Source organism: Oenanthe melanoleuca, chromosome Z, assembly GCF_029582105.1.
Source record: "Oenanthe melanoleuca isolate GR-GAL-2019-014 chromosome Z, OMel1.0, whole genome shotgun sequence".
NCBI lineage: Eukaryota > Metazoa > Chordata > Aves > Passeriformes > Muscicapidae > Oenanthe > Oenanthe melanoleuca.
In genome coordinates, this window is record NC_079362.1 from 26428440 (window position 1) to 26444420 (window position 15981).

The 15981-nt window shown below is 37.9% G+C and overlaps 1 protein-coding gene across 4 annotated transcripts in view; it reads left to right on the forward strand.

Moving 5' to 3' along the window:
• The window catches only part of SVEP1 (sushi, von Willebrand factor type A, EGF and pentraxin domain containing 1), a 124125-nt gene that overhangs the window by 43773 nt on the left and 64371 nt on the right, over positions 1–15981 (forward strand). For all 4 annotated transcript variants that reach the window (XR_008842534.1, XM_056513627.1, XM_056513625.1 and 1 more), the window contains exons 6-14: positions 1186–1365; positions 5571–5768; positions 8146–8264; positions 9489–9618; positions 10237–10341; positions 11009–11140; positions 12409–12603; positions 13606–13727; positions 15125–15233. Coding sequence is in view for 3 of the 4 variants with exons in the window: in XM_056513627.1 (XP_056369602.1) it covers positions 1186–1365; positions 5571–5768; positions 8146–8264; positions 9489–9618; positions 10237–10341; positions 11009–11140; positions 12409–12603; positions 13606–13727; positions 15125–15233 (1290 nt within the window). In the remaining variant the exon portion in view is untranslated. The remainder of the gene's footprint in view (positions 1–1185; positions 1366–5570; positions 5769–8145; positions 8265–9488; positions 9619–10236; positions 10342–11008; positions 11141–12408; positions 12604–13605; positions 13728–15124; positions 15234–15981) is intronic.

The following is a 15981-nucleotide window of genomic DNA, read 5'->3' on the forward strand; positions in this document are numbered from 1 at the left end:
ACACCTTAGCTACTTGAGGGACCCAAAGGCCAGGCAGTGTGTAGGTATTCCAGAGTTTTGTCTGGAGGGGACCAAGGACACAAATGCTGGGGCATGACATCCTAGCAGAAGAGGATCTGCACTGAAAAGGCAGTAAGGAAAGAGGTCTTATTATAAAATCTTGGATTACATTGAATCAAAGAACATAAACCCAGGTCATACCATTGCTATTTCTTTCTATGATCATTTATCTCTTCTGGAATCAGCCTTAATTACAGAGTAGCTCTGTTCTAGATTGCAGCATCAGGATTCAGTAGTAAAGCCATAAGACAATCTGATGATCACTCTTCACTTCCCTGCTTCCCTTTGTGTATACACATCCTGCACAGGACTGCATTCTTCTTGGAATCACACTGCTTTCTGTGTTTGCAAGACATTACAGGAGGAAAGCCTCTGTGCTGAGAAGCAGCCAGGACTATTTCAATGCCTGACACCTGAAAGGGCCTCTTTTGTCTCATTAACAGCCTGATTTGTTCCTTTTCATCTCTCATGGACCTGGTTTACCAGCCATATAAACAGCTTGAATTCCTTCTTCCTGTCTCTCTGTCTCCTCCAGCATGTTGAACATCCTTTCTTCTGGTTTGCTGACACCTGTCTATATTCTGTGAACACAACCAGAGTGCCTGGGAAAATGCCTGTGTACTGGGACACTGTCAACCTGTTCATAAGGTCTTAGCCTGTTCCCAGGTGTATAGTCAGCTCCTACCAGCCTGCCAGCTTGAAACCCCTCAGAAAAATTCTCAGGCATTGTTGGAGACTAGAAACTCCCAAGAACACACGCTTTTTCACGGGATTCCATTTGCCTGCAGCTGTCCTGTTTTGAAGGCTGATAGACATTACCAGCTCAGGCCACACACTGTGTACCAGATGCACAGTTAGTTTGAACTTATGTCAATATTTAGGTGAGCTTGGAAGTGCATGTCCAACCTCATACATTCTATATAAGATAGTTTCAAGAAGAGGAAGATATCAAGCCTTTGAAAAAAATTTACTCTGTACTAGCCCTATTTCCTAAATTCATACAGACTGCTGTAACTAATGTACAAGACAGTATCTCTCCTACCTCTGAAAAACTGAAAAAAAGGTAGTGTAACTCCACTGATACTCAGTGCTGAGAGTGAGCTGGTGGTTTTTTTCCCTTTGCAGTTCGAACATGCCCCAGACTTCGGTCTCCTCAAAACGGACACATTAATTGTTCAACAGCTGATATTTCCTACAAGACAGTGTGTTTTGTGACCTGCAATGAGGGCTATGAAATTGAAGGAAACAGCAAACTCACCTGCCAGGGAACCTCTCAGTGGGATTCAAAGGAGCCAAAATGTGTGGGTAGGTATCTGACCTAATGCTGTTCGTGTTAGAATGCAGCCTTTTCTCACATGCTGTCACATTTTCTTCATATTTTAATAACTGGTGAAGCTATGATACAAATGAGAATTTGTCTTTGGATGTTTTATACAGGTCTTAGATGTTGGGAAAGGGCAAAAGCATTTGTGAATGGAGAAAGTGGACAGATTATCATTTAAATACAGTACGGACTGCTGAGTACTGAAAGGCTGCTGTGTCTCCTTAGTGTCAGACACTGTCACACAGTGTGTTGCAAGAAGCATAGAAGTAGTAGGTCTAGGGATTAAATATGAGCAACCAGCAGTCTGAGTTACCATCATAAAGCTAAAGCTGATCTTCAAAAACTAGCTTATGTTAGCCAGGTGGTATGAGTGCAGACTAAAAGTTGTCACTTTTGCTGGACTCACAGCTAGGAAATAAGAGTTTACACAAGTTAGGAACTAAGCACCTCTGAGTCAGTATTCACAGGTCACACCAGCTATGCAGGGATAGATAGGCATGTATTACTGTTCCAAAAATAAAGGACTGTATATTTCAGAATTGTCTGCTTAGGACTAGTGTCAGGTATTGAATTAACTTCGAAAAGTAAGATGATGAAATGCAGTTGAAGTGCTTCCAAGCATAGACTGAATTAAAAAAAAAAATTACAAGTCTAAAGTCCATCAATACAGAAGTTGATCCAGTGCTGACCAAAGTCAGGGTGAAGAATATGTCACTTGGATCCAGTAAATGCAGTGCCAGTAGGGTGACTTCACTTGAACCTCTGTCTATTTCCTATTTCTTTACTATTTTATTACATTCTTAAAAATGTGGACTTTGTGTGAGACAAGCACAAATTTCTAGCTGTAAGTACATTCTCTGAAATTATGAAAATAATCCACAAGAAATAATTTAACAAGACAGTTTGCTAAGAGATCCTAATCTTTCTTCTGTTAAAATCACTGGAAAAACTTCAATTAACTTCAAAAGGAAGGGACCCTGAAATCCGGTTGGAATATTATAATTAGAAGATTAACCATATTCATCAGTTGAATTCATCCTTCCTAGCTTAGCATTTTAATTAATAAAATCCAGCTCTACTCTATCAGAAGATTTTTTCACACCATTCAATATTGCCTCCATTCCTGGATTACCCGTGGCAATATCTTATTTTTGCTCAGTCTGAAAAATTTAGTGAGAAAGTTACCTTTTACTGTCAGAAAGGAAAGAGTGTTAGCTAAGAGTGAAGCATCTCTTACTGCTTCTTGTGACTGGTGTTTAGAACAAGCTTCAAGGTTCAATATAAATGTGTGGAGTTTTATTCAGGGAAAGGTGTAAATCAGACCACTGATATTGTATCCTCCTCTTGAAGGTTGAAGCTACCCTTTGTACCCATTTTCTGAATGATGATCATTGTCATGGAGGTATTGTTTGTTTATTTTTAGTCCAAATAGCTCCTAAATATTATTTACAGTCTACTATATAAAAGGTATTGGATGGAAATCCTGCTGTATTTCGGCATTTGCAATTGATAATTTATTAATTTCATATCCTGCTGTTAGAAAACTGAAATGGAGTTGTCTTCAGTCGTTACCTTAAAACAGATTTTTTGGACCTCAGGGTATCCTCTAGCTGGTTTTCTGAATGCCTTTCAGTTTGATTGCTCATCAGTGCAAAGTTTGCCCACTGAGACTGTACCTCAGCCACGTGTAACCATAACTGACACTGTACCATAACATTTCCTGGATTGTTTACATTCCCTTCTGTGGGGTCTGTTGTCTTTCCAAGAGACTGGAAGGTAATGCAAGTTTGGATGTTACATATGTTTTAAATTTTTGTCTTTTTCATTAAAGGTGTTGTCATCAATGAGCTGCTTCTGAGGAGGCTACGTATATTTTGTAGGTGGCTGACCAACAAGATATCTGCTGAAAAGAGAAGCTTTGTCATTTGTACAGTTTAGGGGGAAAACAAAAAAAACCAGGAAAGCTCCATAGTCGTGTTCTTGTGCTTCCTACCCATTGAAGAAAGTTTAATATCAATCACTCCAAAATGAATACATTTTGCAAGATGCTTTTCTCCTTTCTTTGTTCAAGGTTTAGTGAAGAAAAAATACAAATGACACCCAGGGTGTTGATGCCATCTAGCGTTTAAAGAATTACTAGTTCACACTTCTGATTGCAGCTGGCCAGTTTTTCTTCCTGAAACAGTCTGGCAAAGGGATTGAAAGAAGGAGGCATGATTTGCTTTGTACTCTTCTTATTTGTCAAGTTCCTTTTGCTGTTGAGAATTATAATACAGTGCTGTGTTTCATCACAGGTGGTTGCATGTGAAAGCAGATTCTGGTGTCTCCTTAGAAATACTTCTATATTAATTCCAAATCGATATGACTAATGTCATGGATATCCCTCCACCCTTAATGACTTCCAGACTTTTGGATCAGCTTGATCAAATTCTGGAGTTGAGCACAGATAAAAAACCTGAGCAATGCTATTACCTTCCTGGTAAAAACCTGTCTTCCTTAAAAGAAATTCCTTGTGCTAGATACACCAAATTTTATCCTGATTTTTGTCAGACATTTCAGGATTGTGCTGTACTTGGATTTTTCTAGTATAGCTGAATGTGTCTCAAGCAAGAGGCCCAGCTGTTTTTGCATCCCAGAGAGCTGCAACTTTCTCTGCTTTCCATGCTTGCATGTTTCACAGTTTCTCTACTTGTTCCCAGATTAACACACATTTTAATGCTTTTACCCTGCCTCTACAAATATTGTTTTTTAAGTTTGTGTTCTTTTTGCTATCTGTCAGTTACCTTCAAGTGGTGAGCAACCAAAACTTGGGGTTTGGGGTTTTTATTCTGATGGATTTGTCCCACCTTGCAGAGCCAACAGTACATGCCTGAACTATGCAAGTGTTAGAAGTGTTTGTAACCTATGTGTTGTATTGAAATGAAGTGTGGTTATTAATTGCTTGGGCTTTTAAATTTCAGCATTGAGGATTTAAATTTCAGGAAATAGAATGCTTAGAATCTCTAAATTATTTTATTCATAAAAATCAGTTTTCAGTTACTTGCTGGTGTTTTGGGAAAGGAGAGGAGGGAAAAGAATGTGAATCCCTTTTCTGTCATTAAACCATTGGTAAGAGCTCAGTACAGCTTCTCTTCTGTGTAGCTGGGTTGGGTTGGTTTTTCTGTTCTCTTGGTATAAAGACCAGTCTGATTTCTATGCTGACAAGTTATGAAGAGTTATGAGTCTCAATAAGGAAGCATTTTTCTTTTGTGCTTGCCTACTATCTGTTGTAAGAAACAGTACTGAAAGTGTACAAACTGCATTCATGAGATACCCCTTTTTGCCTTCTTTGTTCATGTCTCAATATTTGAAGTGAAAATAACATTCCTAAAAGCAAGAGCTTAAGAATGAAACAATGCTTTCGTGAGTCTTTTTAAGCACATCATGGTTTTTTGTTTGATACTAGTGGAAATTCAGGATTTGTAGTAAACCCTAGTAATAAAATAGTTCAAAACTTTCATTTTAAACTTCAAGCAACCATCAACCCTTCCTGGTTTTACAGAGCTCAGCTGCTTCCTATGGTCACCCTGAGTCTTTCCAGCTGTTTTGAACACAGACAAGACCAAGGCCAATTTCATTTGGTTTGGAATGCACTAAGCAAAATCATGTGTCATGTCCCTAACTTATAAAGAGTTCATGGAGAGTATCCTCCTTTTTCTCCCTTTCTTTTTCCAAGATAGAGTACAGAAGATGTAGAAAGCTACAGATACCTCTTCTATCCCTCTCTCCTGCTATGGTCTAGTTATCGTAGAAGCAAGGAAATGCAACTGCAAAGCAATCGTGACAGATGAAGTTGTAAGGAAAAAAAGGAGAAGAAGGAAAAAAAGCAGAAGAAAAAAAAGGCAAATCTAAAGAGTGGGATGTAGTGGTTCTGCATGAAAATTACCATGTTTCTGTTTCAGAGAAGAGCATGAGTGAGAAAACAGAAGACCTGATAAGCTGGCTGCTGTTTACTTCAGTCAGAACTGAAAGTAGCAAAGTTCCATCAGATTGTAATGTTTTGGTGCACTCATACCCCTACAGACTCTTGAAAATACTGTGCATTTTTTGTTCCCATTGATTTTCCATATGACTTTAATTGCAGATTTTTTTGAATTTGTACTTTGTGTATGTCAGTTTTAAGTCTTGTTCTACTGCTGTCTTGCAGAAAAGCGTTGTCCCATCCTCCAGAAGCCAGCAGGTGTGACAGTTCTCCCTCCCAGGTGTGGGCTGGAGCCTGCCATTTCTGGGACTGTGTGCCAGCTGAGCTGTCCCCAAGGATTCATCTTGTCTGGAGCCAGAGAAGAAATAAGGTGCATTTCATTTGGGAGATGGAATGCAAACATCCAGGAGGCTCTGTGTAAAGGTAGAGACCAGCACAAAATAATGTCTGTATATACATGAGTGCAGAAGTGAAGGGAAGCACACAGCAAATAACCGAGTGAGGACAGGCTTGAACTGGGGAAAGCACAACTTAAACAATATGTAAGAAGTATTGCCTGTACCTTTACAGCTTGCCTGTCAGATTTACTTGCAGATTATAATAAAAATGTGGAGTTCAGAGGTTCCTTGAGTGTCATCTTGTAGTGCTCATCCCAAAGTTCCTCTCCTGGGCTCCATCTCTCAGTTGTTAGGAAGCTGCCTGCTAAAAGGCCTGATATGCAGGTAAATTTGAAATTTCAAAGTAGAGGTGAAAACTTGTAGCTTAAAGATATTCAAAGTGGAATTCACACTTCTAATAAAATAATAATGGTAAAACTGTCATTACTGGTTTATCACAAGTTTATGTAAGCCCTGTAGTCAGACCAGAACTGTAAATGCTGTGTGAGTCCTGGCTGATAGACAGACTATAGAGAAATACTCATTTTAGTTGTCTTTGAGTGGCATTGCTGTTGAATGCCCCAAGCAACAGTGCACAAGAGTTAAGGCCAAAATTCACTAACTCCAAGTGTGTTGGCTGACACAGAGTGTAAAGTTGGGTGGAAGATGGTGACACACATTTCAGTATGTCTCTGCCATACTTACCCACCTCTTCTAGAACTGTTAGGCTATTTACTCCCCTACAAACATGCATAACTGAAATGGAAAGGGTCTGGCTTTGGATTATAGTAGGATGAAAACAGGAGTTTGTCTGGGAATCTGCTCTTCACCTCTTTGTGAACTATTGTGCTCTGAGAATTATTTATTTTCCCCCAAACTGGGGCCCTTGCCAGCCACTGGGCGATGGAACAGGACAGAAAACACTTACAGCAGTCATCATGCCAGGTCACTACAGAAAATGAGAATTTTTTACTCTATACAGGCCAGGAAGATTTTGTCTCTCTCTTTAAACATACTGTTTCCCATTTTGTGATGTACCACATTGTTTTTCTGAATCTCTTGTGTAAACCTGGGCAAACCACAGTTTTTAATATTTGATGGGATCCCAGCATAAGCAGAAATGTTTAGATCAAGATAAAACAGCATGGCTTGGGTTCAAGGTTTTAGATATTACCAGTGCATAAATCCCTAATGTAGGAGGCACTGAGAAACTCTGAAGCTTATTCTTTTTGAGTAAAAATGTGCAGTTGTATTTCAATTGCTTCCATTCTTGTTATTGTCTTTCTCTGTTTTGCTGCCAACCTATTTGGCCAGTTCAAAAGAGCCATTTTCTTTCTGACTTATTTATTATTAGCCTTTTTAGAGAATTTCACTTTTAAGTGGAATTTGCCCCAGCCTGGAGGCTGTGGTCAAGAGAGTGTAAGCCATAAGTGGTAGTTATTTATAAGAGTGCATTTTTAATAAAATTTTTATTTTAACGAGTTCAAAGGAAGGCAAAATCACATATATTTATTGCTTTGCATTCTTAATTTTGTAATTTAATTGCCCGAGTTATGTTTTTACTGGAACTATTTCATAATAAAAACATAATTGATATCATTTCTGAGTTGTTTTAAAGCCTCTTGGGCATAGATGAGTTCACTGCCAGATGTGTCCTTGTCTTATGATTCTAGAGACCATTTATCAAGCACTACAGCTATAAAATAACCTGACCACAAATGTTTTGGGAGGCCCTGTGCCAGGGAACTGAAGAAGTACTTCAAGTTTATCAGAGAAACTTGAGGTGTAGATGGTGGTGGTGGTGGTGTTGCCTATATTGTGCCACCAGTCCTCTGGAACCATCTGGCTTTGTTACATATCCATTTGTCCTACATAATACCTTGTAATAGGACTTTATTAAGGAACATTTCCAGCAACTGCTGCCTGAATTTACTATTAAGTCAGCTCCACAGCGTGCTCCAGAGAATTTGAGTCACTATTGTCTTGTTCATAGTATCTATATCATGTCACAGCTACTTTCAGGTTTTTTTTCATCACTGTCTACCAGAAACAGGTGTTTTCATCTGTATGTGTCCTGTGTCTGGACAGGGAAAGAATTGAGGAGGAAGGGGTGGGTAATAAAAGAAACAAATTTATTCTTATTTGTTACATGGGGTTTGATTCTATGTAGAAGCCAGAATATCATTGTGCTCATTGTGAATGTCATTGTGATAAACAAAAATACAGCAAAAATAAGTCCTTTCCTCAGGAGAATTTACTATTCATTCATTTACTAATCTCTAGGCAAAAATTACAAAGGGGTAGAGATAGGAAGTTTACCAAAATACATACATTTGTATTCCAGGCAGTACACAAAAGAGTGGTTATAAGGTTTTACTTCTGTAATACCACATATAAAACCAGATTGTCTCTTTCTGGTTTAGATATTGAAGCACCTCAGATTCACTGCCCAGACAATATTGAGACTGTGACTCTGGAACATCACAACTCTGCTAATATCAGCTGGCAGGTACCAACAGCTGAGGATAACTCTGGTGAAGAGGCAAGTCAAAATCTGTTCTATTTAACTGGAGGCAGTCTTTCTGATTTCAATTAATTTTATGATCCACTAGAATTTCTTTCTTCTGATAAGCAGAGGAAAAAGCTCCTAGAAAGTTTGTATATTGAGAATTCAGCATTTTCTGTCTTGATTAGAGTTATGCAGTCACAGAACTCTGCATGGTGTTTCAGTGCATAAAACCTCATATTTATGTGGTCAAAAGAAAGAATGTGCTCCTGTTTATAATGTGAAGACAGCTGCTTTAAAAATGAGCTTACAGTGTGAAGAAGTTTAATAAACTCGTCTCAGAAGGAAATAAACCAGTTCATTAATCTAAACAGCTAACAAGTACATGCTGTGATAAGTAAAAACTAATTTCAGCTTCCTGAGTGAGAAAGATAAATCTGATTTTCCTTTGCAAGGTTCAGAAATGTGGCCATTGGCTACTATGCATATCAGGGGGTCTGGAAATGGACTTACCAGGAAAACTTGCTCCAGAGCTGTTTCATGAAGAACATTGCCTACAGGCTCAGACAAGTTACTGCAACTGAATTCTTTATAAGGAGTCAGCAGAGGAGCAGTGAGTCTGTGTGTGCCTTTAATGCAGGAGTTTTTTGCACTGAGCTATTTAGGAAACTGAGCTCTCCCAGTAAAAGAGATCTAAGTTCATTACTTTCTGTGACATAGCTCTGGTCAAGTACTACAGCTCTGCTGACACAGGGTCATTCATTGAACTGTAGAACCCAAGTGCCATACTGGAGCATCTGTGGGCTATTGGCTCATACACATACATAGATTAAAACTGTGTATGTAAGTCCTTATACCCCACAGCTGCCTGCTGCACTCCTCTCCCACGTCTGCTGCCCTTGCAGCTGGAGAACTGTCAGCAGACAAAGCTGACAAAAGTTCTAAGCTGACATAATGTGCCTTCAGTGCCATTTGACCAACAAGGGCCAGTATGGAATTTTCTTAATGCACTGTGCTGTAATCTACACCAGGTCAGGGTCCAGATCCTGACTAGGGATCCCTGTTGCTGTTAGGAAGGCAGGCTTAAGAAGGGACATAGAGCACTCCTGTAAAGTCCATCCTCATTACTTAAAGAGTCTATTTGCATTCAGAATGAACAGGCTTGACATGGAAGGACACTATTCTGTCCAGTTTTTGAACAAGAATGTCATGATTCTAACCAGCTTTTGCTTTTGAATAAAGAGTGTTTTCCTGTAACAGGTCTCGGTTCATGTTAGCCCAGCTTTCATACCACCATTTCTTCTCCCAATTGGTGAAGTTGACATTACTTACACAGCAACTGATAAGTCAGGCAATGAGGCAAGGTGCACATTCAGTGTCAAGGTTATTGGTAAGTGCTGGTAAAAATCACTGGGAAGGCTGTCTGTCATGGCTGAAACCTTCTTATTTGTGCAGAAAGAGATTGTGAGTCAGTGTGGCCTTTCTGTGTGCAGTTGTAGGCCCAGGAGTATTGTCATCTCCATAAAGGCTTTGCATATGTGCAGTCGCAACTTGCATGTTCAGTTTGGGGTGTATTTTATTCTGCTGTTCTTTCTGACTGTTAAGATTTCTCCTCACACTTGTTTATTAAATCTTTATTTTGTTGTCAGTTATTGCCTTCATTGTAAATCTCTATTTAATTCTTGAAAGACTCCAACAAATTTCCTAAGTTCACACTGATGCTAATCATTATTCAAATATTTCTGTGAGACAGTTATGTTACTCAGGAGTCCTGCAGATAGTCCAAAGTTTGCTCTGTAGAGGACAAACACTGCAGAAACCATGAGTACAGCAGAAAAATCACTCTTATCCATTCACTCAGCATCTTCCAATTGCAGCAACTTCTAAGTGTGCACCTTTGTTGTATCTTCCAATATGAAATTAGAGCTGCTATTCTGGTTATAGATGCTATTTGAGTGTGGCAGTAGTTCTGTAAGCTAATGTCATGCCTTCCTTTCAAATTCTGCAGATGCAGAACCTCCTGTAGTTGACAGATGCAGATCTCCACCACCCATGCAAGCAGAGAATGACTACCCAGCAATATGGGAAGAACCAGAATTTTCAGATAATTCAGGTGAGATAGTGCTCCCCAAAACATACATGTGACAGTGATGAATGCACAGGTATCACAGCCTAGTTTGATGTATTCTACTTAGATAAATCTCATCAGAAAAGTGCTAGAATGCTGACATGGAATTAAATTTCACAGTGAGGTAGGTGTGGGGGATTTTTTGCATTGAGTAAATACTTTTCTTGGACACACATTCACCATTCAGCTCTCTCCTGCTCCAGGACAGGAGAGCTGCTGTTTAAGTAGTGTTTTTCCTCCACCTACCCAAACATTCATGGCTACAAGGCTGCTGATAGGGAAGGACTGGGGAAAAGAGGCAAACACAGTTAATTTCATATTTATCTCAGAACTTCTTTCAAAAGCATGACAAAAGACTTCCTGCTCCTTTTTCAGATCAAAGCAAGACTTGCTGAAGTTTGTGGGATTTTAAGGGGTTTTTTCCCTCAAAAAGCAAAAATGACACTGACCAGCTGACAGCTAGGCGATTCCACCCTTGATCACCCTTGATCCCTTGGAGTTTGGGGTTTGCTGAGGTTCTTTTTACTTAGCTATTTTTAAGGACACATAATTTTGAAGATCTGCTGCCGTTTCCTTTTCCATTTGTCAAGGTTGAGTATGAGGAGCACTCTTTTCTTTACCAATGCTTTATGTTGTCTTTTAACTCTTCTAGGTGGTCCACTGACTGTCACTAGGAGTCATGCACCTGGAGATCTCTTTCCCAAAGGAGAGACTACAGTCCAGTACACAGCTGTGGATCCTTCTGGCAATAACAGGACATGTGAGATCCACATTGTCATCAAAGGTGTGTTGTCTTCAAATTCTGGCCAAGATCTAGCATTGCTTTAACTGAATGTCATAAAGGATGCAAGATTTCTCCACCTCCTCATTTAGTTATTGACTTTTTATTTTATACTGAGGTAACTTGAAGGCAGTCAAAATATTTGCTAGTACCAACAAAAAAATTGTTTACAACTGAAGCAGCACAGCAGTGATTTGGTTCAATAAATTAAAATTACATACTAAGTTATTGAAATTATGATTCATTAAGCCAAAAAACTTAGAGTTTTTGTAATACCATGTGAAATGTATTAATAGGTGTTACTCAAATCTTGCTTCAAATCTGCAGTTAAAAGGAAAACTTTCTGCCAGTTTTTCTCTAGTTACATGCAAATACTGCAGTAGATAATAAAACATTCTTTAGATTTTGGGATATGTATGTACATATGGATATACTGCTGCATCTTGTTTATTGCATAGACATCTCTTCCCCACAGTTCACTTTCTCATTAGAAGTCCAAACAATAATTTGGAATATAAATTATTAAGAATGAAAAATCTGCTTCATATCTGCTTTCTGCTTTCTGTGTCTCAGTTGGACATTCTATAAAAATATCTGTTAGTGAAGAGAGAATTTAAAATCATGCAAAATGGAATTTTTGTTATAGTTTTCAAGAAAGGTAAGTTGCAAATTAATGTGCTGGTCTCTGATTTACTCTAAATCTTAGCAAGAACCAGCAGTGCTTAGAACTGGCATTGTATGAAGGTCTGTACAAGCTCAGACTCCTTGTGGTTCCTGTTTGTGACATAGTATTTACAGCCATTCACAACTTCCTTCACAGTTGGCCTGAAAAATTAATTATAACTGAGATTATGAAGTTATCCTAAAATTATTCTAACAAATTCATATGTTGTTGTGATGGTGCAGAATGCATAATATTTGGTTTCAGAATTCAAGATGTAATGTGGTTTACTAGAATTCATTGGATAAAGTTCATGGGAAAATTTAGATTGATATTTTGTATTATTTTTGTAAATAGTTTTTCATATGTATAACTTTTTTTTAAGTCTTCATGTTTCTGGTTTTCCAATTGCAATGGCAGTATTTGAGGAATATTTAGCAGTAGCCTGATCCTGACTTTATGGATATAGCAAATAATACTTCCACAAACTTCAACTGAGGCAAGATCAAGTCAATATTAGGTATTTTGAAAACCCTATCAGAGCTGTTTTCATGAAGGATCACTTATTTCACCACATTAATCAGTATAAAAATCTTTGTATTTTTCATAGGTTCTCCCTGTGAAGTTTCCTTTGAGCCTGTGAACGGTGATTTTATATGCACATCAGATGAAGCAGGAGTTAATTGCACGTTGCACTGTGCAGAGGGTTACAGCTTTTCAGAAGGATCAAGTGAAAACTACTATTGTGCATATGATGATGGCCTCTGGAGGCCACCTTATTCTCCAGAGTGGCCTAGTTGCTCTTGTGAGTCTTGCTGTTACTAAAATGAATCTGCAACTCATGAAAGACTATATTTAACAAGAATGCAAATGAAAATATTTTAGAAAATCTGACTTATATTTATTTATAACAAATATTCTCTGTCCTCTGCTTCTGAATTGTTACAAATATTGTGAAATAATGCTTGGAAGTCTGTATATATTATTTCAGAATCTGTCTAAACCACAAAAATAGCAGTGAATTCAATCCCAGGAATTCCACAAAATAATGAAGATGGCAAAGAAGTTGATTGAAACAGTCTGCTGACAAACACTATCAGTGTCTTTTTAATAGGAATACAACAGTCTTTGCAACTTACTGATCTGAATACTGTGTGTGCTGTGCTTACATATCTAATTACAACCAGATTAGAAAAGTTTGTGTTTTCTTTGAGACGGACACATGCAAAATGTCAGTGGTGGAATTTTCCACATTTGGTGCCATTTTTGTAATAAATATATTAGAACTGTGTTGAAGCCAGTCTTGGTGCCATATTGCATCCACCTCCATCACAGTCAGTTTCTTGGTTTTGGCAATAAAAGATTGGTGTTTCAGCTATGAACAAACAAGAGTTATGTTTCAGAGCTACTAATTTAAAATCCATAACTTTGACACTTCCGAACTTTGCTTAAATTCTGGATAAGAATTTTTATATTAATCTAGTACCATTAATAATAAGACTTTTATATTTATTGCTCCCCCCTTAGAAGTTGGCATGGAGTCTAGTTGACAGTTCTTAGGTTTCTTCCATTAAGAAAATGTTCAAGTAGAAAAATGGCCTGGGCTTTAATTTTCTTTAACTTTTCCAGTAAATTTCACGCCTGCCAAAGTGTCATATCATTGGCTGAGATGTGATTCGTTTGGATTGCTGATTCAAAGACTGTGCTTCTTACCTTCTTGTATTTCAATTTTAGCCAAATTATGTTGATAATAGCTCTGAAACTCTTTCATTGATCAGTAAAAATTTATTTTTCCAACATTTTCCAGTAAATCGTTTTGCAAACCATGGATTCAAATCCTTTGAAATGCTCTACAAAGCAACACGATGTGATGACAACAATCTTCTAAACAGCTTTACTGATGCATTTCAGAGTGCACTTGGTAAAATGGTAGGTTAGTAAATCCTCCTTCCCTTTACATGTTTCTTGAAAAATATTGTTACTTTTTCCAAATAACTAGTTTTGTACAAACAAATTGATAGCAGAAGCCTGTAAGTTAAATCTGTGCTTTTTCAGAGGGCAACAAGGTATTTTTAAAAACAAAGATGGTTCACTGGCATTTTAATGTAATTCAATTTAGTCTTCAATGTGGACTTGTATGGGACAGAATCTATGCAAGTGTCCAAGTAGTTTAAGGAGCTACAGCTTGTAGGTTTTCAGTAGCATTCCAAAGGGAACCTGTGTAGTTTCCTCAGTGCTGTTTTTGGAGGTTGGATGTGTCTAACAGGCAGTGTCTAACACCTGGACATAAATATCTCTTGCTTTCTTGCCTTGGTTCAGGTTTGTTCTTTCCAGTAGAGGAATCTTGACTGGTTTTATTTTTGTTTCTTTCCCTGGTACCACCAGGTTCCTGTGCTTGGACCTTTCCTATTGGCAAGTAAAAGATAATAAGGAAAAAATTGGTAGTGATCTTTCCAAGCCTTTACATAAGAATGCTATGGTCTAGAAAAACATTCAGAAAGGCTGTTCTGAATATGGTTATTCCAATTCCCAGGAATTTGAAACTCTACCAGAGATGTGAAAAGTGGGAATGAATGGGCAGGAGCATCTTTCAAATGAAAGTTGATCTAGACAAAACAAAATCATTTCAAAACATGGCCTATGGCCCAATTTGCTTGAAACCTTTCAGGAAAAAGCAAAAAATGCATATTTTATTAAAAATCATGCATTTGTCTATTCTTATATAATTAATCTCCACTGTTTTTGTGGAGGGAAAAAGATAAACAGTACCAGAAAGGTTTATGAGTTTTCTGTTGTGTGATTTGTGATGTGATTTTGGACATGTGATTTCTGTCCTGCTGAGATTTTTTTCCCCTCTCCTCTGAGATCTTTTGGTCCCTTTCCATGGATAGGGAGAGGTGGATATTAGGGGGTAAGGTTTGAAAGCTAGAAAAAAGTGACAGCATTGTTGTAAACCTGACAGAATTCCAAGTAACAGCTGGAAAAAACGGCAGGGAGAAAAACGTCTCCATTTATTTCTGTATTCTGGGATTTGGTGTGCAAGAGTCTTTAATTGTAAGAGTAATGAATTGGCATCTTCTCTTAAAAAAAAAATCTTCTATGATGAAGAGATTGTACTTGTGCAAGTTGATTTCTTATTTCCAAGTTGCTTCAATAAAACATACATCTCCTAGCAGACCTTGCCAGGGTTATAAGAGACATGAAAGAGAAAATCCAGTATCACTGGCAGAACCAGTACTTTACATAGTAATTAGAAGGTTTTATAAGTCAGGGGAGAGGGATTTGTAGTCTTATGTTTTTAAAGTTATTCTTCTTTATGTTGAAAGGTCCCATCATTCTGTAATGATGTCGATGATATTGACTGCAGATTGGAAGATCAGACACAGAAACATTGCTTGGAATATAATTATGATTATGAAAATGGATTTGCCATTGGTAATTATTGATTCCATTTCATATTGATTCTTAGCCATCCAGGTTTAAAGTAGCATGATTGCTGCCACAATGTCTTTAGTGAGATTTTTTTTTTAAGTAGCTATGGTATTCATAAGGTGATAAGCAATTACATTGAAGGTTTTAAAGTGTTACTGTTATTATTATAATATTTTATTACTATTAGTTAGTTAGTTAGTTATTTAAAATAAGAATATTGTTGAACTCTTTGATGTCTTGTATCATTGCTCCTTTCTATATAGTGTGGAGGAGAATTTTCTGGACTGCCTTATGGTGGGGAGGGAAAAAAAGCACACACACACACACTCTCACAGAGTCCTAGAATCCTGCTTGGTTAGCCTAGAAAATAGGAACTTCTTTGCAACTTGCAGTTTAAAACCAAAACATTGAAAAACTACAATAAATAGATTTGGAGATTGTTAAGAAAATGAGGAACGTCTGTGATGCCAGGTGAGATCTGCACAGAATCCTCATGTGTAAAACTATATATGCTGAAATTGGTCCATTTGCTGTGAAAATACTTCCTGCTTGCAAAGACAGAGTTTGCACCATGACTGAGGCCATGTCAGAGTGAAAGCCATAACCATCCTAGTTGTTGCTCCCACTTTGGTTTTTGCCAGAGTAAGGAGATTGTCATTTTCAGTCCAGCTTCGTGTCCATGTTGTACTGCTGTTATTCTTGGCTTTCTGAGTCCCCTAGAGGTGCTGAGAGCAGAGAAGCTGAAAGTGGA